A 22,024-nucleotide genomic window follows, 5' to 3' on the forward strand; every position below is an offset into this window, starting at 1 on the left:
GAACTGACGACGCGTGCTAAAGAGGTACTTTGGCAAAATAGGGAAAGGGTATGCTTGCTGATGTAGTCACTAACTAACACAGCAATCCTTTGTTCGCAACCCACCCCCACCCTCCACCCGCCTGCATCAACCATCCTACCTATCATCTCTCTTCGGTGCACTCAAATCAATCAGAATAATAGGCAAACCCGATTACCATCTCTGTCTGTCTCGCACTTTGCGTTCCGCCCATCCAGAAACTTGCAACCTTCGATTTGTCCATCCGTCGGTCCCTCGCCACGACACTTGCTCGAAAGCCGCGCCCTCGAGGCATTAAGTCGCACTATCCCACAGCGTCCGCTGACTCCGATCCGACTCTTGACAACAAGCACTTGTTTCCTCATTACTGCAGTGCGACCACGACGACAAATACGCACCGCAATCAACAAGCCGGCCATCGGACCTCTGTGCCCCTTGATGGTGAGTTACCTGTTGTTCCGAGTACAAAAGACCATTTCAATTTCAGGAGGGGGAAGATTCGTACCGTTTCTCCCACCCGCTCCAAGCCTCACTCGCCCGCTCGGCCTAACCACCACATGCCTATTTTGTTGCTAACCGGCTTCAGTCTGAGAATCCGCCACATCGCCCGAGGCAGTCTGCCGGCGACCTTGTCCGATCCATTCTCGATGACCGCCCCCGTCCCGAAGAAGAAGTCAGCCCCACTGGAGAGCTGTTTCGCGTCATAGAGCGCTTCCACGAGAGCGTTGACAGGGCCCGACGCACCATACACGACCTCACACTTGCTACTAGCGGCGGCGGCAATCCTTCGAACCATCCAGGCGGCTCTTCCAGTCTTCATCTGCAGCGCAGGTTCTCGCAGGAGCCGACCAGTCGAGACTCTCCCTCCGGTACCGCTTCCCCTCCGTCGCTGCCGCCTCTGCGATATTACATTTCCCGACGAAACCCGAACATGCCCAGCGGGAGCCGTCAGCGGTATAGACCTGGCGGCACTGACAGACACCGGGCGTTGGACTCCAATAACCCCACGTCATCGAGTTTGGGCGGCACCGCAAGCTCAGCTTTTGCCGAACTGGAGCTCAGACTTGACAGCGCCAACTCACGACTACGCTCAATACTGGACCTGAACCCCAGCCCTGTGTTTTTTCAGCCATCGCCTCCTCTCATGTCAACCCCGGATCACACGCAGGACTCTCTCGAGGGTAACCGCCGTGCAAAACGCCGGAAGCTCGAGGCCTCGAGCCCTGCGCCGCCTTCTCAGACTCTTAGGTATGGGCGGTACGGACAGGTCGAGTCCGGACAGTTGATCATGGAGATAGTGAGCTGCGATGGGGGAAACTATACCGAAGGAATGACCTCATATGCTGCCGAGAACATCCTCAAGGATGACAGCTCTGTTTACTGTACAAAAGGGAGCAGGTGTAACATTGTTCTTCAGCACCAGGGTGCGACAGTCTTCAGTCTCAAGGAACTAGTGATCAAGGCGCCCGGTATTAACTACTCATCGCCGTGAGTACCGCTGCCTTGTTTCTTTTTACGGTTTTTTTTTTTTTCTTTCTTTCATTACGGAGCAAGCATATGGCTAACAATCTGAATCAGTGTTCGTGAGGGAATGGTCTTTGTGTCGATGGAAAGAGACGAACTGCTCACCCGGACGGCCCAATATCAAATTCAGTATGGTCGTGTCAAGAACCAGGACCGACAAGGCTCCGAGAGGGATGGACGTGTACATGCTCCCATTTTTTCGATTCGACACGGCGAGGATGGGGCTCCAGCCACGAGAATATCAGGGAGGCGCAGGGTGATGAGCATTATGGATGCTCAGGAAGAACGCATGGCTGCACAGATCCCTTCGGAATTCACCGTGGCGCCGCCGCCGTTCAGGGTCACAACTGAGTGCAGCGAAGATGAAGACGACAGCATCCCCGTTAACATTCGCCATCGGCGGCGGACGCCCAACCGGATCGGATCTCTACCGTTCGAGAGCGATAACAGCGACGACTGGGGACAAATGGACGATTCCGCTCTTGGCGACGTGGACATTAGCTTTAGTACTGAACGGGGCGACAGCATGACCCTGCAGGAAGCCATCGAGGCAAACCAGCTGGCAACGCAGGAGGCCGTGCGGGCAGTGGGGGGCACAATGATGGCGCCACACGCACGCTTCTTTATCGAGAAGGACAAGAGCAAATGCACCATACGCTTCGATCCTCCAGTGTCTGGCAGATTTATCTTGCTTAAGATGTGGAGTCCGCATCTTGAGTCTGGAAATATCGACATTCAAGCGGTTGTGGCCAAGGGGTTCGCCGGTCCGCGCTTTATACCTTCGGTCGATTTATTGTGACCGCAGATGGTCTCATCGGTGGTAAATATCATTCCCATTCAACTGCGGCAATTATTGTATGCATGTTAGAGACTGGGCGGTGCCGCGCCTAGTATTCTTTGTTTTATTCTACTTTTTTTTCTCTTTTACAAATTAGCACAAGGCAAGGGCGTATAGGCGTAGTTAACTGTGATTTGTAAGGGTCTGAGCGCTCCTTGGGTTTTTTTTTTTTTTTTTTTTTTTTTTTTTTTTTTTAGTGTATCATGAGCAGAAATTATGCTTGTTTCCTTGGTTTCTCGAAAAGGAAAAACTCATTATGAGCCATTTATACTCTGATTGACAATAATGCAGTATGTGGTTGGCGCTTGCAGAGGCAGCGGGCTTAGCCCCATTACAAATGATAATGAGACGCCTTGAGTCATCGAGGTGTCTTCCCTGCTAGTGGGGAATGGAGCTCCAGTTGGGCGCAATCGCGAATGGACTTGATTGCCACGGCCGCAGGGCAACGCAAAAAGGAAGGGTGGGTACTGTAGGCACTCAAGGGTCTATAATATAACTGCGGGGTCGGCGACATCACAGTTGAAAATTTCCTGCGAAATCCATCCTCGCTCTACCATTTTGTACCTCGCATCATCCGCCACCACACACATCCATTCTTATTCCGCGGGTGCCCAGCGAGACCACAGTGAACCGCAGCACCTTCCTACACTTTTACTCAAAACAACCGCAGATTACAGACTTGGAATCTCTCCAGAAATCATGGCGGTCCGCGCTCAGTTCGAAAACTCCAACGAGTGAGTTCTCTTCTCTCCTTATTTTTCTCTCTACCCCGCTGTGCCCGTCGATGCCTACCGATGCCCGACTTCGTCCCGTATCCTGCGCGTCAGGAGCACAATTGGAACTTTGTGCGCGACAATTGGCTTCGATAACAAATTGCTAATTAAAAATCGCGCCATAGGGTCGGCGTCTTTGCCACTCTTACCAACTCATACTCGCTCGTCGCGATCGGTGCGAGCGAAAACTTCTACAGCGTGTTCGAGGCCGAACTCCAGGACGTAATTCCTATTTGCAGAACCACGATCGCCGGCATGAGGATAGTGGGTCGTCTTACAGCAGGGTGAGCTTTGAAATGTCCCCAGGCCCGTAGTTGCGACAGTCATGTCTATTTTGACGTGTTGTGGGGTCTGAAGAAAAAGAGAGAGGAAAAGAAAAACAAATAAGGAACATGAAAGGCTGACCGGGAAACCCCCTCCTTCAAGAAACCGCAAGGGACTGCTGGTGCCCACCACGACGACAGACCAGGAGCTGCAGCACTTGCGAAACAGTCTACCGGACGAAGTCAAGATCCAGCGCATTGAGGAGCGGCTATCAGCGCTTGGTAACGTCATCGCGACCAACGACCACATAGCACTTGTGCACCCGGACCTGGAGCGCGAGACGGAGGAAATCATCGCCGATGTGCTGGGCGTCGAGGTCTTCCGGCAGACGGTAGCCGACAACGTGCTTGTCGGCTCGTACATGTCGCTCTCCAACCAGGGTGGCCTCGTGCACCCAAAGACGTCGATCCAGGACCAGGATGAGCTTTCGAGCCTGCTGCAGGTGCCGCTCGTCGCCGGTTCCATCAACCGCGGCAGCAACGTCGTCGGCGCCGGCATGGTCGTCAACGACTGGATGGCTGTCACGGGTCTCGACACCACAGCTACGGAGCTGAGCGTTGTTGAGAGTGTCTTCCGCCTGGGCGAGGGTCTGGGCCCAAGCAACATCAACACAAACATGAAGGACACCATGGTCGAATCGTTCTACTGAGCAACTTTGTCATGTCTTGCGATTCGATTCCGGGCTTCGGGGCATTTTTGTGCGGGACGCTCTCCCGGCCCCTTTTTCATTCCCTTGAATCCTCTTTTCGGGCATATAAGGGTATCATGGCAAGATGGTCATGTTATGAAAAAGGTAGAAGGAATTGTTGACGAGGGTGTTTTTGAGATGGGAGTTTTCCTCCTCGTTTTACAGCCTCGTGAAACAACCAGCTACGACAACGCTTCACTTCGGCAGCCTGTCGCTGTCTCGTTTTATGTCATGCTCGTTTCCAAAACCTCAGAAGGAGGATGCAGCATTGCGCAGAGTCGAGAAAAAGCACAGGCGTATTTTGCCCTACTGGGCAGTGTGGCGTCTTGGGAGTTCCCCCATTACTTCGCTTTTTTACAACTGATTTTGTATACTATCTTCTTCGGAACACTCTTGCATGGGATCGGCGTTCTCAGCAGGGGAGGAGTTGGGCTCACATTATCAAGGGTTTTTTGTTGGGTTTACTTTCTTTCCCTTTTTTTTCCCCTTCCTTTTTTTTTCTTTTCTTTTTCAGAGGGCAGAAAAAAAGTTGGGATTCTTTGTATGCATCTTGATTCGATGCCACAGCATTGCAAAAGACTTGATCCTGTTTCTCTCTGACTTGCTGTTGCCACATATGTAGGAGCTTGTGATTTTGAGCGTGTCGATCAATCAGCACATAAAATCCGTCGACAATTTAATTAACTCCATGTGCCAATTCTATGTTATGCAAACTGGACCTCCGCGGCCTGGACAGTCATGACGAAATGGAAATCTTGTGATGCGAGAATTTAGTGGGTGGCGAACCGTTACTATTATACGGTGCGATAATAGAGGAAAAAACGGAATCATTTTTTTTGTTTTCCAAGCCAGAACATAGCGTTTTCATGCCATTTTACAAATCTTAACTCCGAGAGAAAAAGAAAGAGAAAAAAAAAAAAAAAATAACCGAAAAGCTCCCCAGACGACGGATGTTCGTCAAGAGTAATAAGAAAAAATGAAAGAGGAGAGAGAAAAGATAACCTTGACAAGATCAAAGTCCTGCTTTCCCCACCTTTCAACAAACTTCATGCATGCGTTCAGATGACCTTCCGATGCAAAAGAGAACAAAAAGAAATTCAATAATAGCCTCCAAACAGAGGAACTTTGTGGATATAATCAGAACGCCGACTTTGCTATGCCGCTTGAGACAAAAGCCCGCCGTGAAAGACGGCTGGGCGAGACCAAAATAAGAACATACATGTATATATTTGCGTGGAGAAGAAAAGGGGTTCATGTCTGGTAAAAGTGCAAACCCCAACTTGAATGTGACATAAGCCTCGTTTTCCCCCACACCGTCATAGGGGTAAAGTATGAGAGAGAACAGACTGGACACACAAAATAATCCGGAACCGTGGTATGAAAGGCCCTATCTAATGAAATATTGGTCATGATGAGAGCAAAAAAAAAAAAAAAAATCGATTGAGAATTCCAGGTGGTGTCGTTTCCAGGCCGTCCCCCAAGAATAACTTGCAAGGCATAGCAGTAGTAGTATACGGCGAGCGGGTGTGTACAGTTTGTTTGTTTGTTTGTTTGGTAAGCCGTGTTTTGATCTAGTCCTTCGAGGCTCGTGATTCTTTGGGAACCCTCGGCTTCTTGAGGTTGTTGTAGGTCCAGCCACGGATCTGTGTGGGACCGTGGCGCGGTGGAGGTTCTGAGGCTGTGTAGTCCTTGATGCCTTCGCGGTAGTTGAAAGGCACTGTCCTGAGCTCGGGCCCGGATTGTGAGCCCTGACGGTGTGGTGGCAGCGGCGCCGGCTCAAGCTTCCTGTACTTGGAGTTGTTGTTGTTGTTGTTGTTGTTGTTGTTGTTCCCAGTGCCATTGGTGGCTGCCGAGGTGCTGCCGTTGCTACTGGATCGCAGCTGGCGGGGATTCAAGTCACCAGAAGATGACGTTGCTTCCATCTGCAGAGGCATTGTATGATATTGGGCAGGTGTATGCTGTATCTGGGGTGGCATTCCGGAGGGAGGATATTGATGGGATCCATGATAAGCTGATTGCATCTGGTAATGCCCTGGCTGCGATGGATGTTGAGTGTACTGGTTGTGGTGGTGATGTATCGGTTGAAGAGGTGGCGGAGGTAGGTGCGAGCCTAACGGTGTTGCGAATGGAGTACTGCTATGATGTTGCGAATGTGGTTGTTGCGGCTGTTGCTCGCTCATGCGATCGTCATGCACAAATGTGTGCACATATTGCGATGTAGCGCCAAGGTGTGCGGGAGATGCACGGCCTGCGTGGGATTCGTAGTTGCTTTCATAATAAGGTCGGGCCGCAGGCGGCGTATGATAGGCGGCACTGCTCGGCCGCATAGAGTGTGCTTCTGAGGCATGTGAGGAAGTTCCTGCTGTGTCTACAGGGTAGACTTCGGTTAGTTCCTGACGAGGGCCGTAGTTGCCAAGGTGATGGAGTGAGGGAGTTCGGGAGTTGTCTCGATGGGGACCAAGGGGGTGATTGCTGAAGATTGTTCCAGTATATTTGGGTGGCAGCTCGGCATCTACAGCGCGAGCATGCTCAGAAGAGATTGGCGGTAATCTGCCATCAAAAGCCAACGCAGAAGGGGTCGTACCGTATTCGGGCTCAGGGTTCAAGGCTGTATGTAGGAAGTGGCGGTTTTGACTACTTGGCTCACGAGGACCGCCGCTGCCTTGCGCCTGCGCATCCGACTCGCCGAACAGACGCGGGTCGAGCATTGATGCATCTCCAGAGGCCTGTGGTGGAACACTGGGAGAATGAGAGATGCGTCGTGCATCAGGTTGGGCCAAGGCAGCATCAACGACCGATTGGGATGCACTGGGTTGCCGTGTGGGGTAGGAAGTGCGAGAGCTGGGGCGGTTGGACAGCTGTGATGAAGTGCGCTCAATGGATGATGCTGGGGGTAATCCCGGCTCCTGAAAACTGTTGAGTTGGGACATTTTCGGATAAGGGCTCGTCTCTGATGAAGGTGCCTCGGCAGCGTACACGAGTTTCTCGGTTGTACTTGATAATGCAATTTGGGCAAAGGCATCAAGCTTGGCCGTGTCTACAATATTTAAAGGCTCAGGAGGGGGTGCGGGCGAGTCGAGAAGGTCTCGCACCGGATCGAAGGGGGTTCTCCGTGGCTGTGCAGCGGCTGTTGCTCTAGTTTCTTCCTCGTTGGCAACAGTGACGGCGTCGATGAGTTCAAGCCACTGTTGAGACGGGAATTCAGTGTTCTCGGCCGATGAAGACTTGTTCTCTTCATCCACGGCCATGACATCCTCCTCTGAGTTGCTCTCGTCATGTTGAGAGAGTGCTGGTGACGGACTACGTGAAGGCGGCGGTGCGGACACCTCACGATCTTGAAGCAATTCCTGGCGGCGTGTCTCCTTATCAGCAGGCTCGGGGGTCAGCAGACGACGGTTGAGCTGATGCTCTTGACGCATGGTGTTCAGGGCCGCCGCGAGCGCAAGCTTGACTTCCCGTTCCCGGGTGTGCTGATCCAGATACTTGGGAACAATGGACCTTGATGCGTGTTGAATTCTGCCGGTGTAGTCGATGAGCACGATTGGATGATCTCCTGAAACAATAGGAGCTGGGGGTTCTGCCTCGTTTTTGGAAGTTTTGAGAAATAATCCATATTTTGGGTGGAGCGCATGTTTCTCAATGAGCTCCTCGCTCAGATCACCTGGTTCATAAGTACCGACGTCGACGCTGCTTATCATGCGATCGACAAAAAAGGCGAAAGAATTAGGTTTGTTGAAGAACTGCGGGATCCGGGTTGACTTGTATCTGGTTCGATCATTGAAAGAGTCACGGAACCCGATCTCGTGGTCCTCGTACTCGTAGAGGGGCGGAAGCATAAGGCGGTTGTAGTTTTCGGTAGTGACGGGACGTCGCTTGCTGATCAGGCGAACACCATGCTCGTCGGGGTCCGACGACGCCGGAGGCACGTACGGGCGATCGCGATCGGGGGACGACTTGGCGGTAGACTCCGGGGATGGTGACGGCAATTTCGAGCCGAGCGGACTAGGTGCCCGACTCGGTGTCTCCTCATCGTCGGGATTAGTAGCGGAGAGAAGACCGCCAATGTGACGCGGAATGTAGGCGGGCCTATCACCATCCATGGCGCTTGCCGGACGTTTCGGAGGCAGTTGGTCGGGGAGCGCGGCCTCGGCCTTGCGCTTGACGCCAACAAAGGTGGGACGGAGCATATCTTCGGACATCTCACGGCGGGATATCTCAAAATTGAGAACATGCTGGGCCTTGATCACCTTGGCACAAGGGACCTCGACGCCATTTTCAAATTCGACATGGGCCTTGGTCCAGTCGATCCGATCTTTGGAGACGAGCCTCTTTACGTAGACACGGTCCTCCAGCTGCACAGGGTGGGCATTGCATAAGCATAAGATCAAGTGAAAAGTAAATAAGGAAAGGGGACGACAAGCTACAGGAAGCAGAAAATTTCTGCGACGCTTTGATGACATTTTCACTTACATCAGTTGGTACTTTACGTCGACAAAATTCCTCGAGGATATCTAATCGACGTAGTTGGGTGTCGTAAAAGTCTTCTGTGGCCTCGTCGTATTTGCGCTGTAGAGCCAAGGTAAAAATTCAGCTTCTGGTCAGTTGGCTGACTAACCCGTGTTTTGGGTGGTGTGTAGTTGGGTGAAGGTATTTTATGACAAGGGTTGGCAGCGGCCGAGGCGAATGAGACAATAGGATCATTGATGGGGATGGGTTTGGAGGCGAGAAAATTGAGAGAAAAAAAAAACAAAAAAAAAAAAAAAAAAAAAAAAAAAAAAAAAAAAAAAAAAAAAAAAACATACCTGGTAATTGAGGTTGGTTAGCTCGGTCTGGCGCTCGAGGTTCTGGCTGCACTGGTTTAGGCCAGCCTGCTCTCGGCGCTTGAGCGTCGTTTCTGTGTCATCGTAGCGGGTCTGGAGGAAGCTGCGAATCTCCTTGAAGGCTGCCACCTCTTCGTGGGCGTCGAAACTGTCCCGCAAGAGGTTGATGTTCCGCTCAGCCAACTCCTCGAGGGCCGGCTTGATGGCATTTGACACGGCTATGAAGTTTGCTCGCAGCTCCTTGCTACGCTCCTCGGCGGCCTGGGCTCTGGTAAAAGAACCATCGGCCACGGCCTCGGCAGTAGTCTTTTGAGCGGCAGGGTTGACACCGCGTCCGTTGGTGGCAGCGACGACGGCAGCCTTTTTGCTTGTGCCCCTAGAAGCGCCGGTGGTGCCCCGACCGCGTCCCCGGCCACGGCCCCTGCCCTTAGCCGGGCTGGCGGCTTTGTGGCTGTTGGTATCACTCATGATGCCATTCGGGCCTGGTGATACAGAGGGAAACTTGATCAAGCGTGCTGATGGTGATCGGGGTGGTGAATTGCGTTGCCGCAGCGTACAAGTGAAGGATGAAGAGAGGAAGAGAGGTAAAGATTTCTTTTATGGCCAAGCAGAGGACAGGCTCGTGTGAGACTGGGTCAAGATTGCGTCCGGTGGCAGGGACCGCTGGTGGGTGAGACGAATAAATTATCAACAAGATTTTGCGAGGGCAGCGGGATAAGAACAAGACTGCGTCGCGCAAGACGTGTGGTTGGCTGTTGTGGTGAAGGCTTGTTTGCCGCTGTTATTGCTGTTGTTGTTGATGATGATGTTGTAAGGAAAGGCAAAGCCAGATGCAGGGTTTTGATGAGAATAAGAAAATCATGCGAGTGAGAAAAGGCAGCCAAGCCAGACACCAGCGTGCGAGCGGCAGATAGTGAGCAGACAAACCAGCCTGAACAAGAAAAGACCAGTTTAAACCAGGCAAGGAAAAAAAGACGACCAACTGGGCCCCAACCGCAGAGAAATGGCACGGAAAAAAAAAAAAGATTGTACTGGGTCGGCCGGATGACAAGGCAAAAGCTCAAGATCAGAAGCGACGTCAAAAAGATTTCAATGATTTATGATGCAGAGTTGCAAGCAATTGTCGTCGTTTATCCTTGAGCCGTCGAGCCTCGTCGGTACGGTATGGCACTTATTGATCGATGCAAGCAAGCACACGCACCGCACGATCAAGCAAGTCTTTTACACATCAAGCCAGCCACGAAGATGAGCCTCTGGGGCACGTCCCCCAGTTTTTGGTGTGGGTCTCCCGTGCTTCAACGTCAACCAATCAGGGAGGATTCTTGGTTGCCCAATGCGAATTGATGCTTGTTCGATTTTGCGGGAGTAACAAATGAACAAACAACGCAACGGTTGAAAGGAGAAGGGAAATATAAAAATGAAGAAAAGAAAAGGAAAAAAAAAATTCTGCAATGAATTTTGTCAATCAAGATTTGGAAAGTGTCCCAAGCTAGATTCCATAGAGAGGGAGAAAGAAAAGAAAAAGAAAAAAAAATGCTAGTGAGTAAACCTTTTTCAGGCATGTCCCCAGCTAAAGTCGATTTTTGGCAAGTCTGGCAAGTCGGGCTACTCGCTGTCCTTCTCTGACCTACATAACAAGGAAGGGGCCATTCGTTCGTTCCTCACGTGTGGGTGGATTCTGTGCCGCCTGGCCACAACCCACTCACTCTCACTCTCACTAAGTCAGTGTACTAATTAACCACGCGCGCGACGCCAGTCACTCTGACCAACCCAATCTGATTGATGTACATGTAACAACCGGGCATTCCAATAGCAGTCGTGTCAAGTACGATCTTTGCTTGCTTGCTTGCTTGCTTGCTTGCATCTCTTATCACCGCAGATATATCCATCCAGTCTTGGCCTTGTCGTTTACTCCAACTAGCCTATTGCGTCCTTGAGAATTATACCCGCTAACATGTATGTTTGTAGAGCGTATTTATTTTAACCTCAACTACTGCCAAGTACTAAGGGCTTCGCGTTTCCAATCATATTTTTGTGCGTCTCGAATGTCTTGTTCCCGTTAAGCTCGCAGCCTAGAGTTTGACACCCCTTGTGACACCCGCAGTTGGCGATTGATTCTGTTGAAAGCCACACAGAGTGGTTCCACTTCTACTGTGGATCCATTTGTACTTCAACAACCCCAACCCACGTCTACATTCGGCTGCAAAACATCAAACCTCTTGCCTCCTTTTTTTTTTTTTTTTTTTTTTTTCCCCTTCCAACATTCTTGGGCTACACAGCACCTCTGACCTCACTTCAGCTGTGAACAAACGTCAGATCCACCAGCATGGTCAAGCGGCGAAAGCTGCAGCAGGGTCGGCAGGCAAAGGGAGCAGCAACCCACAAGGGAGCCAAAGGAGCCCCTAACCCGCATGCTGCCGGACGCCGCCGGAACGGTCCGGGTCTGGGTCCGGGTCCGGGTCCGGGTCCAGGTCAAGCTGCGTTCGGAGGGCTCAAACCCAAGGGCAAAAAGCAGTCGTCTCAACACCACCAGCAGCAGCAGCACCAGGCACCTGTGATACCGTTCTCTCCAGACGAGTCCATATTGCTGGTTGGCGAGGGCGACCTCAGTTTCGCCAGGTCTCTGGTCGAGCACCACGGCTGCACAGATCTTACAGCCACCGTGTTGGAGAAAGACCTCGCAGAGCTCGTGGAGAAGTACCCCCACGTGGCCGAGAACGTCGAAGCGGTCGAGTCGTCCAGTGGTCGGAACACGGTCGTATTTGGTGTGGATGCACGTAAAATGGGCCCGTTTTTCGATACGCGACCGCCACGGGGTGAACCAGAAGACCAAGAGGACGAGAAGAACGATGATGGTGAGCAAAGCGAGCAGCCGCGGCAGCAGCATAAAGAGAAGCAGCACCGCCAGCCAAAAAAGCGCAAGGCTGGCGGTCCGGCGCTCAAGGATCGCATCCTGTTCAACTTCCCACACGTCGGCGGCAAGAGCACCGACGTCAACCGTCAGGTGCGCTATAACCAGGAGCTGCTGGTCGACTTCTTCAAGCGTGCCGACCGCTGCCTCTCTCCCGGCGGCTCCATCATCGTCACCCTGTTCGAGGGGGAGCCTTACACCCTGTGGAACATCCGCGATCTCGCCCGCCACTCGGGCCTGCAGGTCGAGCGCAGCTTTGCCTTCCGTGCCGACGCCTACCCGGGCTACCACCACGCCCGGACCCTGGGTGCCGTGAGGAGCAAGAGCGGCGAGCTCGGCGGCGGCTGGAAGGGCGAGGAGAGGGCCGCCCGGAGCTACATCTTTTACCGCAAGGACGAGGTCCCCAAGCCCGTCACCAAGAAGAGGAGACACTCGGTCTCGTCGGACGATTCAGATGGGTGGGAAAAGGGCTCGGATGATGGCGCCTGATTTTGCTTGGACTCTGTGGAAAGTGGGCAAATGCCCGCTGGCAGCCCAAGGTCGTGTTTTTTTTTTCTGTGTGTGTGTGTCTGCGTTAGCTTGTGACGCCTCAACCAAAAACGCGACCTACGCTTGTTGTACTTCGTCCGGGCCGGCTGTCCGTGAAACCAGCCGACATGGCGTGAAGGCCAGATCACTGCATTCTCCAACAGGATGCGCTTATATGGTAACCAACTTTTGCGGCGAGAAATTGCATAAGAACGAATGCATGAGAATGACCGGAATACTCAGTCATTCTCGATGACGATGACAGAAGAAACAGATTTGAGAAGGGGTCAGTCTCTCCTCATGACTTGACGGGTGTGAATGATTGGGCTCGAGTTCGAGTTGATGTTGAAGGAGAACGTGGGCCTTGGCGTTTGGTTCGACCATGGATGCTGTTGAAAGAAGGGATATCTTCTGGGCGAATGAGTGCGGCATTACAAGATTCGTATAAACCATGATGAAACCACACACCATCGAGACCAGCTCATTATATTTTGGGCATAGAAGAAACAAAAGCAGAATGCCTTTAAGCATGTAATAGCAGCACTTGAATATGGCAAAAAAAAAAAAAGAAAAAAAAAATAGCGGGTTCGGGGTAAACATTTTAGACAAACGCGACCCATCATAAGACAGACAGAAGCGCCGACATGACCTCATTGCTATGATGAACCCAAGCGACTGGTCATATTTGAGAGCCTCATCACACCGCGTCAGAGAAAACGCCCCTTTTACCGCAAGCAGTAGTATACACCGTCAACGCTGAGCCGTGCCGGCAAGTGAGGAAATATGTGATCCCTTTTAAGCAGCCAGCTGGCACCCATGACTGATTCCAAAATGGCCAGATGTGGAGTCACACCCTCCTCCACAGCATGGTCTGAATGGGATCATGATCACAGTGCATGATCTAGGCTCGCCGGTCTCCAAGAGGGGGACTGTGATCATCATCATCATCATCATCACAGCTTATCATATCAACTTGCCCGAAAAAAAAAAGGCACATCGGGAACAGGAAAACTAGGTCTGGATTGGTCAAGACCTTCATAGACCTATCACTTGGCCCCAAGGACAACAATCCATCTACTCTAGGACACAAGTCCTTCTTCTGTGCATATACGTGACACCCACGTCACAGCTCGGTCCTGGTTTTCCCACTTTCACGCACCGACCTGGCCTTGCATCTCTCCGGTTGCATGAAAGCCAGGCTGGTGCGGATGAAAATAGCCGAGAGGGACCAAAAAATTGCCACGGCGGTATCCACCTAGAGGCATGAGCGCTCCTGCGGGTAGCCGCAAATGCATGCCAGCGGCTGCCGACATTGATAGCTCATATGTGATGAGCCAAGTTTCGCTTGAAAGGGGCGTGTACTTCATCCGGCAGGTCCATTCTCCAGGTGCAAGAAGCCCAAGGGATCTCTGATCTCTGCTGTCAGGCTGTGACAAGGGATTGCCTGGGTACTCTCACGTTTCGCCCGGCTGGAGTAGGTTATTGAGGTGAACGCTAGTATATTATCATATCTCAAAATAAAAGTCGTAGTCCTAGCCACCCAGCATATACTTGATAGAGTATCATCAATGAGAAGATCAAACAATGACAAAAAGAAAGAAAACAAAGCAAATAGCAACACAATGGGAGCCTTGCTGCAACGTCTCCTAGGTGGGATGGTATATATTATCATCCCACTCGCCTCGCAATATCGGGCAAATGATACTTTCCACATCCATTTTTTCTCGTTAAAATGCCAAAAAGCAAGGGAAAAAAAAGACACTGTACCAGACTCATCTTGAAACAAGTTACTCCAAAGACTTCCAAGTTGCCTTTTTTTTCCCCTCAAGTCAGTGCTTCGTTGTTGACACCCGCTTGCTCAAGTGAACACCAAAGATTCAACGCCACGGATATTATATCCCCAACAGATCGAGTTAGGCAGAAACAAGTGGTTAGGGAAAGAGGACGAACAAAGAAAAGAAAACAAAAAGAGAAAAAAAAAACCGGAATGCATGAGAGCCGTGGGCAAAGTATTAGAGTCGCGCCGTGAAACCCAAATTGGAACATGAAGTGGACAAAATGGAAAATCGAGGGACCGAAGGTAAGTTTTGGTGTTTGAAATCAAAAGAATAAAGAAAGGAACAGGATGGGAAAAAGAAAGCATAAAAGCAACAAACAAGTCAAATGACCAGGCCGTGAATCAAGTTCCATCTCTATCATGGGTATAGATCAAGAAAAAGGCGTATTCTCTTTTGCGTGCTTGCTCGGTTCCCATTTGCTGCCGCAGATGCCATCGTGATAAAGATGTTGAAGAGTAGAAGATAAAAAGGTCGTAGCAGCACAATCAGCTATTTTAATGAAAGAAAATACCAAGAAACGAGCGAGTGCCGATCGACCCGCCAAAGATTAAAGCCAAATAGGATAATCTCAGGAATAGAACAGGAAGATAAGAAATACACAAATAGGTAGGTAGTCAGGTCTGTCGTTTTGTAGCTAGCTAGCTGTTCATGAAAGCGGTCTTGGTATGTGCCGGGACTCATGTGCGGCATATTCGGAATAGCTCGAGGGCGCATGGTTCATGATTCCGGGAGCAGTTGGAAGGGGGTGACGAGCCAAAGTCATGGTATGGGACTGATGATGAGATGAAGCATGCTGACCATCGGGTGAATGGAGCGCGCCGCCAACGCTGGCCGATTCAATCTTGGGCAAAGCATCTGGAGTGAAGGGCATATAGGCTGCGCCTGGCGCTGCTGTCGCATGCTGGCTTGTCTGAACAGCGGCCTGCGTCACGAATGGGGCGGGCAGTGGCAGCGTTTGAGGCTGCGAGGTGAAGGTAAAGTTGATGGCAGGATTGCCTGTCGCCGAGGTCGGGGGCGTCGCCGATGCTGGTCCTTGATGGGGCCATTGGGCTGTGTATATGCTATGGAGAGCAGCCGTTCCGCTGGCGCCGCCAGGAGCATATTCTGTTGTCAGTCCATAAATCGACGAGGATCGTCTTGAGCTTGAGAGGCCGGGATACATTTCCTGGGCTTGATACGAGGGCATCTCATTCATGGTGCGAACTGGAACGCCGCTCAAATATTGCTCACTGCCACCGCCACCATGCGGCATAGGTGGTGGGGTGTGATCACCACCGGGTCCAGGAGCACCAGGCAGCCCATGAGGCGTGAAGCCAGGTTGCATCATTGTCGACTTGAGCGGTGACGGTTGAGAAGGAGGCGCAGAAACTCGTCCAATTTGAGCCTGACGCATTTCATCCTCGGATTGGTTCATCGTTCGAATAACGTGGTCATCTCCGCTCTGAATCTCCTCGGTGAACTTGTCGTCGGCATTCACCCAGACCTTGTAGTCACCGTCTGTATAGAGGGGAAACTTGGTCAGCATCAACTCAAGAGAAATCATATACGTGAAAAAGCACATGGTTCGAGACTTCAAACATACCAACTTCGCCGTTCAAAAATCTCTCTTGCGCCTTGGCCACTTTGAATATCTCTTTCAGGTATACCTTCCTTCTGGCATTCCCGGGGTTCTCTTTGTCCAGGAAGAATGAAGATAGAGCCTCGACTGTGGCTTCTTCGAGCTTGGCCACATTCAGCTTCAGCTTTTGAATGTCTGGGTGTTGCTTGTGATTCGGCTGCACGATTAGCTGCAGAATGTGGTTCAAAAGATAGATCCTCTCTGTGATGATTGGTTTATCAGCATTCCCTGTTCCTAATCACGAGCCGGTCGTGTGAAAATGCAGCGCAACCACGTACCTCTCTTCCACAAATGGTCCGGCTCTTTGTGCCGCACCTTCTCGTCTTTTCCTGGACCCCAAGGCTTAGGCCACCAGTCCGGAGCGTTATCATCTCCATTGGTGTAAGGGTGGTTCGACTGCTTCTTCGGCTCAACGAGCTTGACCCATGCCTTTGCAACTATCTTGCAGGCCATCTGCTGCAGGTTCTTGAAACGAGTCTCGCAAAATTCCATGATAACTTGTTGATCGGACATGGTGATTCCTCTGTGCTGCGGAATCGGCGAGCTTGCAGTTGTCAGGTCACTGTCTACGATTGCCGAGTCTTGGCCGCCACGGAAGTTGGCTTGGGCACGGTGTCGCTTTCGAGCTTTGGGTGGTCCGTTGCCGTATCCGCCTTCTTCCCAAGCATCTGTATCTGGACCATCGTATGTGTGTCCCAACCTTGCGTATGTGCCTCTGTGCCCAAACGCTCCATAGGCATCGTACTCATGTGCGTCTGTGAGTAGTTCCAAGAGTCCATGTCAGCCGGAGTTTTCAACTCGGACGACAAGTTCTTTCCCATGAATATAGAAAGAATTGACATCGAGCCATTGACAGGAAGGCCGTGACATACCAAGATTGCGACGCCTCGGGTCCCTTTCAGGGACAAGGGCCTCAAACCCCATTCTGTTGAAGACATCCCTTTCGTCCAGCTTATGTTGGCTGTGCATGTAAAGCATCTTTCCATCGTCGGTCTGAACAGCTAAGAAATATCTCTTGACAGGAATTCTGCAGTGCTCACGGAGCGCCATGTCGATAGGCATCGATCCAGTCAAGTTGTTATAGCGCCCATTGTCGGTATACCATCCATGTCGTCCGTTCTCGTCGTATCCGGTTGATCGTCCATCATCAGGGTATCCAGCAAATCGTCCATTTTCAGTGTATGGTGCTTGTCGTCCGTCGTCAAAATACACACCATTTTGTCGGCCATGATCAGTGTAGTTGCCTGCCAGCGTTGTAGTATGGGCCCTTTCTTCTTCCCACTGCTGGCCGCGGTAATACGCCTTTCCGGAGTGCTCGGGGTAGTCGCGGCCCATCGTGGCAACGGGTTTATCCCCGAGGCAATCCAAGCCTAGGAATTTAAAAGCTTTTCGAGAAGATTCGCCGCAGCTTTCAAGCTGGTAACGACCTTCCACTGAGAAGGCGAGAAACGTTACCTGGTCTGCCGCAAACATGAACTCGTCAGTATGGGGATGTTTCGCATCACAAGATCTTCGAATGGGAGACATGTCAAAAGAAACAGTTTACAGAGATCTCGTTGGAGCCTTCCCCTACACTTTTTGCTTCTTTCGGGGTTGACTTGCTCAACCTGCAGGTGCACTAATAGGGAACAATTATGGCATCCGTGCAACCAAGCTGACAGTCGTGGCGGTGGACATGGATGCAATGTGGGAGGTAATGACACTTACAAGAGATGGCGCGGGTGTGAACAATCCGGCCAGCTGTATCGATTGGTCAGATCCGTCGGTGGACCAGCAGACGATGCTGTGCGTCCCAAACTTGACAATATGGAAAGATTTTAAGCTCCAGGGGTGCTTCTATGTGCTAAAGGTTTCGGCCTTCAGCGCTCGAGTGGTTGTGTTCGTAGCCAGAGGGACCAACGAGCCGTGGAAGGTGTGCCGGTATGCAGGTGAACAAAAGGATGCAAACCCCCCAGATAAGGTTTTGTGGGAGATTGCGGTTTTGTCACTAATGACGGCTCGTGTGATATGACTTGCTCCCTGAAAACGCGCCAGTCGATGACGAGTGTGTTGTATATAGTAGAGGTCTGTTTCTGGGGCCAAGAACGAATGGAAGGGCAAGAAAGGGACAAATGCGAGAGTCGGTGGGCGAAAGAAGTCCTGCAGATAAGTATGATCCCCCTTTGCAAGTCCTGCCTGAGCTCCAGCTCCTGTCCAGCTGGGACTTTACAGAGCCCGTGGTGCAGGCCAGGGGGTTGGAAATCAGCTGGCTGGGATCGCACTCTTGAAGAACAAAGAAAATAAAATAAGCCGTCTCGCCCTTGAAGCCAGCCAGGCCTAGGTGGCTGCGGTATCAGTCACCCGCGGAAGCACAGGCCTACTAATGAGGCGACCAAGCGGATCGTAATCAACACTCCCTGGAAAGTAGTTGTAGAAGGAAGGGTCCTTCTTTGTTCTCAAAGTGGCTATGAGACATTGGGTGATGGAGATTTGCGGCCCCCGTGTGTGCGTTGCTCGGCCAGCCCCTGATTCCGGTTGCTAGGTTCCCGGCTCAATCTTCTCATCCAAAATAGGGCTCGGGGCACCGACAGGCGAGGCACAAATGTGTTGGTACTTGTGTGAGGCAGATAGCAGGAACCTATGATCGTTGTATCTCGGAAGAGCTCAAAGGGAACAGCCCCCTAGTTGTCGAAAGCAGTCAAGAGCAGCAGAATCTGATGCGGTGCGCCCGAGCCTGGTTGATTGAAGGTGGGGGAACTAGGGAAGAACCTGTAATATCTCAGATGGCGCCGGACCGCAAGCAACAGACCGGTGTCGCACGCAGAGTGGCCAATGTAGATTTGCGCATGAGTAGAGGCATGCATGCAGGGGAGGGGGCCCGCCGCCCGTTGTTTGTCGAGCAGTTTGCAGTACAAGTCCTGGTACGAGCAGGAACGGATAGACGGGTAGATGCTTGGAGCAAGTGCGAGTAGCAGGACTGGACTCGCGACTAGCCTGCCGACTCAGGCCGTACGGGACACAACTCGTCGTTTGTGGTGATGACCAAGTCCTCAGTTCCGCCACATAAGTCTACTTTCTTTTTCTGGGCAGAGGTGGTTATGGCTGTTAGACGTCGAGTGAACAAACCACCCGGGCGAACAAGGTTAGGTGGGGGAGAAAAGGTATAAAATGCTAGTAAGGAAAGAGGGAGAAGAAGATAAAGGGTGAGTAAAAGGACAAGGCCGCAGAAATCGTTACGTCGGAACCAGGACCATCAACTAAGACCTTTCTTTCACCAAGCGATAACCACGTACATTTACATGGGGCTGCTGAGCGAGGCAAAGTGATGTGCAGCAAACAAGCAAGTCTTGGGATGCTGCTTCAGCCGGGTGTTCTGGTTTGATGAAGACAAGGTAGCTTCAGAGGCAAAGGCAGAAAGTACAAGGGGCGCGCTCGAGAGAGGTGTGTGTTGTAGCTGTGTGGTAAAAAATAGTGGGACAGCTTCGTGTGTGCTAAGGCCAGGGGTCACGATGCTATAAGGGCCCCCCACGAAAGAGCTGTGGCAGAACAGCTGGGAATCGTATACAAGACGGGAACAAGCAAGGTAAGTTTAGTACTACCCTTTTGTCGGCAGACCAGACCCGTTCGCCGGGTGGTCTAGGCAGAACTGGGGCCTGTCTCTAGATTGGTACTAGAGCTTGAACCTGTAGCAGCAGTATCTTGGTCGAGGTGGGTATGACGGAAAATGGTGCGGGCATCGGGCAAAACAAGCGGACCACCACCGTCTTGCTCCTTCAGGGCTAGCGGGTTGAGCAAATGTTTGTGATAAAAAATGTTTGCGCCCGTGTTTTGGGTGACGGATGCGAAGACCGTCGTGACTGGCTGGGAACAAGAACAGCCCGGATCCAGTCCTGCAGGTGGAATCGAATAAGGCAAGGTTGTGAGTGGTGGCATGAGCACTTGATTATCGTGGATGCTGTGTCGCGGGCATGCTCGGGTGGTACCGATATGTAGCTATGTTGAAAAGCGACAACTTGTCCTGGCCTATCCTGTCCTATTCTGTCTAGCCTAGGTTGGTAGTAATTATTCCGAACGTTCTGCACATGATATTAATCAATGGCAATTAAGGAACCTGGCTCTGGCTGGGGACCACCTGAACACTGAGGCGATCCAGGCAAGCACCCTTGTCTTCGCGGTGGCTTTGCACGAATGTGGGAGAGGCAAAAAAAAAAAAAAAAAAAAAAAAGTATTTTAATGGGGGATAAAAAAAAAGAAGAAAAAAAAATCAAGAAATAACGAGGAAACGGAAAAGAAAAAGAAAATACCAAACATCAAGCTCGCTCCAGCCAGAGCATGACACCGTCATTGCGACCTCTACGGTACCGGGGTGGACTGTCGTACTGCAGGCTTGGTGGATGCAAGTTGCTAGGTTTTTAGAACCAATCGTAACACAAGCTGATGGTTGAGCATTGCAGATTTACCGGGTCTGTTCCGGGAAGGAGGGGATTCATGTTATTGGGCAAACTGATCTCTGCAGGAAAAGGAGAGAGGAAGAGAGAGAAAGACAGGGAAATTAGTTGTTAGCAGGTTCCTGTAGTTGCCCTCTGCTCTGCCCCTGCCGACCATTTCAAGGTACCATAACATCGGCATCCTCCCCCGCGTCTTGGTGTTTGTTGACCACGACAACCTCTGTGGCGCAGACCCATGATGCAAACACCGTTCAGTGTGTTCAGCTCTTTACTCCACGGTTGCCTCACCATCTGCTGGTCGAAGATAAGTTTTTTCGGTGTAGGTGCTGTACTGTACCACTGTACAGCCAGGAGATTCAGTCGATCGATCGGTGGTCTTTTCTCATTCTCCCACTTTTTTGCATTTCTTTTCCTTCCGTTTCTCCAGTCCTTGCCCCCCTCTTTTAGTTATTTTTGCTTTTGATTTCTGTTGTTTCTCCCTTTAATGGTGCGGCCAGACAGTAAGCAATTGAGCCCATTTATTTGAGATAAGTTCTCAATGGCCAGTCGCGCTGAATGGAGGCCATGATATCAAGACAGACAACCCGGGGGGTCGGCTGGCCCAGCTTGATGCAAATGGGACCCAAGGCTGAGTGAAGACTTTGAAAAAAAAAAAGAAGAAATACATTTCTCTGTCCCTATTACTCTCGATCTCTTTACCCATCTCAGCATCAATCTTGATGCAACCCTAACGGTGTGGCAGATGGAGTCGGAGCAAGCATGGATTTTCTTACGGTTGACTTCCCCTCTTGGACAGGGTCTGCAAGGACCACAGGTAGCGGGATCTCTTCCGCCTGGGTTAGTTATTATTGCCCCTTGCAATCAGTTGCTGTAGAAGGCTGTAATGTACCAATCGGTACTTTACCACAAGGTGCTTCGCCTATTCTACGTACATACTTGCCTACCTGAGCTAGGTATAGACAAAATTACTACTGTTATGTTAGGTATGCAGATGCACAAGGTACCGTAGGCAAGGTAGCAGACGTCGGGCAGACAAATTATTGGACAATATTTGATGGAATATTTTGATAGCGCTTTAGATGTCAGCTCGGGGTTGGTACAGTCAGTCCTCGGTACTGCCGTACAACCATCGCTGTAACTTGTCGATATCAAGATAATTACTTTCCTTCCACTGCCGTAATGGAAGTAACACCATCAACCGAGTCTTGTTGTTTGATGGGATCCCGAGGGAATCGTCACCATTGGGGTCCGTGCCATTGACCGCACATCTCGTCTCCACCCCGCTTCTCATTTCATCCAAACGTAAGGTTGTTGTACAAGGATGGAAGGCAGCTTACGTCCCGATACTGCATGGGGGGTGCATGTAGCATGGAGGCACCAGTCAATCTCAGTTAAGTCCAACCGAGAGCAGGAAGGAGCGGCTATGAATATAATACATATGTACACAGAGTTCCCTCCCTGCCTTGCCTGCCTCGTCAAGATATGGGTATTTCGTACTTTCCAAAGATGACCCGCCCGACTTGAGTGGGTAAGTGGGTACTCGGCGCAGCTGCCGACCTTGGAGCAAGGAACTGTAGATGCACCTTGCTCCGTTCAGACCAACCAAGCTTGCCAAGGTATAGACAGGTACGTACTTACCTGGGTAACTGCTTACCTCCTACAAACAAAAATATTGTCGTTGTACGATTCGTCGGGCTGTATTTCACCTAGGTACCTC

General features: G+C 51.2%; 5 protein-coding genes across 5 annotated transcripts; 3 read left to right on the top strand and 2 right to left on the bottom strand.

Moving 5' to 3' along the window:
* Positions 1 to 456: 456 nt before the first annotated feature.
* Positions 457 to 2,341, top strand: PpBr36_01183 (uncharacterized protein; the record flags this gene model as incomplete). The annotated part of the gene is made up of 3 exons (XM_029888371.1): positions 457 to 459; positions 605 to 1,506; positions 1,597 to 2,341. 3 exons carry the CDS (start codon positions 457 to 459, stop codon positions 2,339 to 2,341), a joined length of 1,650 nt encoding a protein of 549 aa, XP_029751560.1.
* Positions 2,342 to 3,079: 738 nt separating this feature from the next.
* Positions 3,080 to 4,126, top strand: PpBr36_01184 (uncharacterized protein; the record flags this gene model as incomplete). Its single annotated transcript, XM_029888372.1, has 3 exons — positions 3,080 to 3,114; positions 3,279 to 3,437; positions 3,580 to 4,126. 3 exons carry the CDS (start codon positions 3,080 to 3,082, stop codon positions 4,124 to 4,126), a joined length of 741 nt encoding a protein of 246 aa, XP_029751561.1.
* A 1,610-nt stretch (positions 4,127 to 5,736) lies between these two features.
* On the bottom strand, positions 5,737 to 9,453 carry PpBr36_01185 (uncharacterized protein; the record flags this gene model as incomplete). Its single annotated transcript, XM_029888373.1, has 3 exons — positions 5,737 to 8,517; positions 8,636 to 8,731; positions 8,968 to 9,453. 3 exons carry the CDS (start codon positions 9,451 to 9,453, stop codon positions 5,737 to 5,739), a joined length of 3,363 nt encoding a protein of 1,120 aa, XP_029751562.1.
* A 1,858-nt stretch (positions 9,454 to 11,311) lies between these two features.
* PpBr36_01186 (uncharacterized protein) lies at positions 11,312 to 12,385 on the top strand (the record flags this gene model as incomplete). Its single annotated transcript, XM_029888374.1, has 1 exon — positions 11,312 to 12,385. One exon carries the CDS (start codon positions 11,312 to 11,314, stop codon positions 12,383 to 12,385), a length of 1,074 nt encoding a protein of 357 aa, XP_029751563.1.
* Positions 12,386 to 14,908: 2,523 nt separating this feature from the next.
* On the bottom strand, positions 14,909 to 17,407 carry PpBr36_01187 (uncharacterized protein; the record flags this gene model as incomplete). Its single annotated transcript, XM_029888375.1, has 4 exons — positions 14,909 to 15,759; positions 15,845 to 16,081; positions 16,159 to 16,635; positions 16,753 to 17,407. 4 exons carry the CDS (start codon positions 17,405 to 17,407, stop codon positions 14,909 to 14,911), a joined length of 2,220 nt encoding a protein of 739 aa, XP_029751564.1.
* Between the last annotated feature and the right edge of the window lie 4,617 nt (positions 17,408 to 22,024).

The sequence above is a fragment of the Pyricularia pennisetigena genome, chromosome 2 (assembly GCF_004337985.1).
Source record: "Pyricularia pennisetigena strain Br36 chromosome 2, whole genome shotgun sequence".
Lineage (NCBI taxonomy): Eukaryota > Fungi > Ascomycota > Sordariomycetes > Magnaporthales > Pyriculariaceae > Pyricularia > Pyricularia pennisetigena.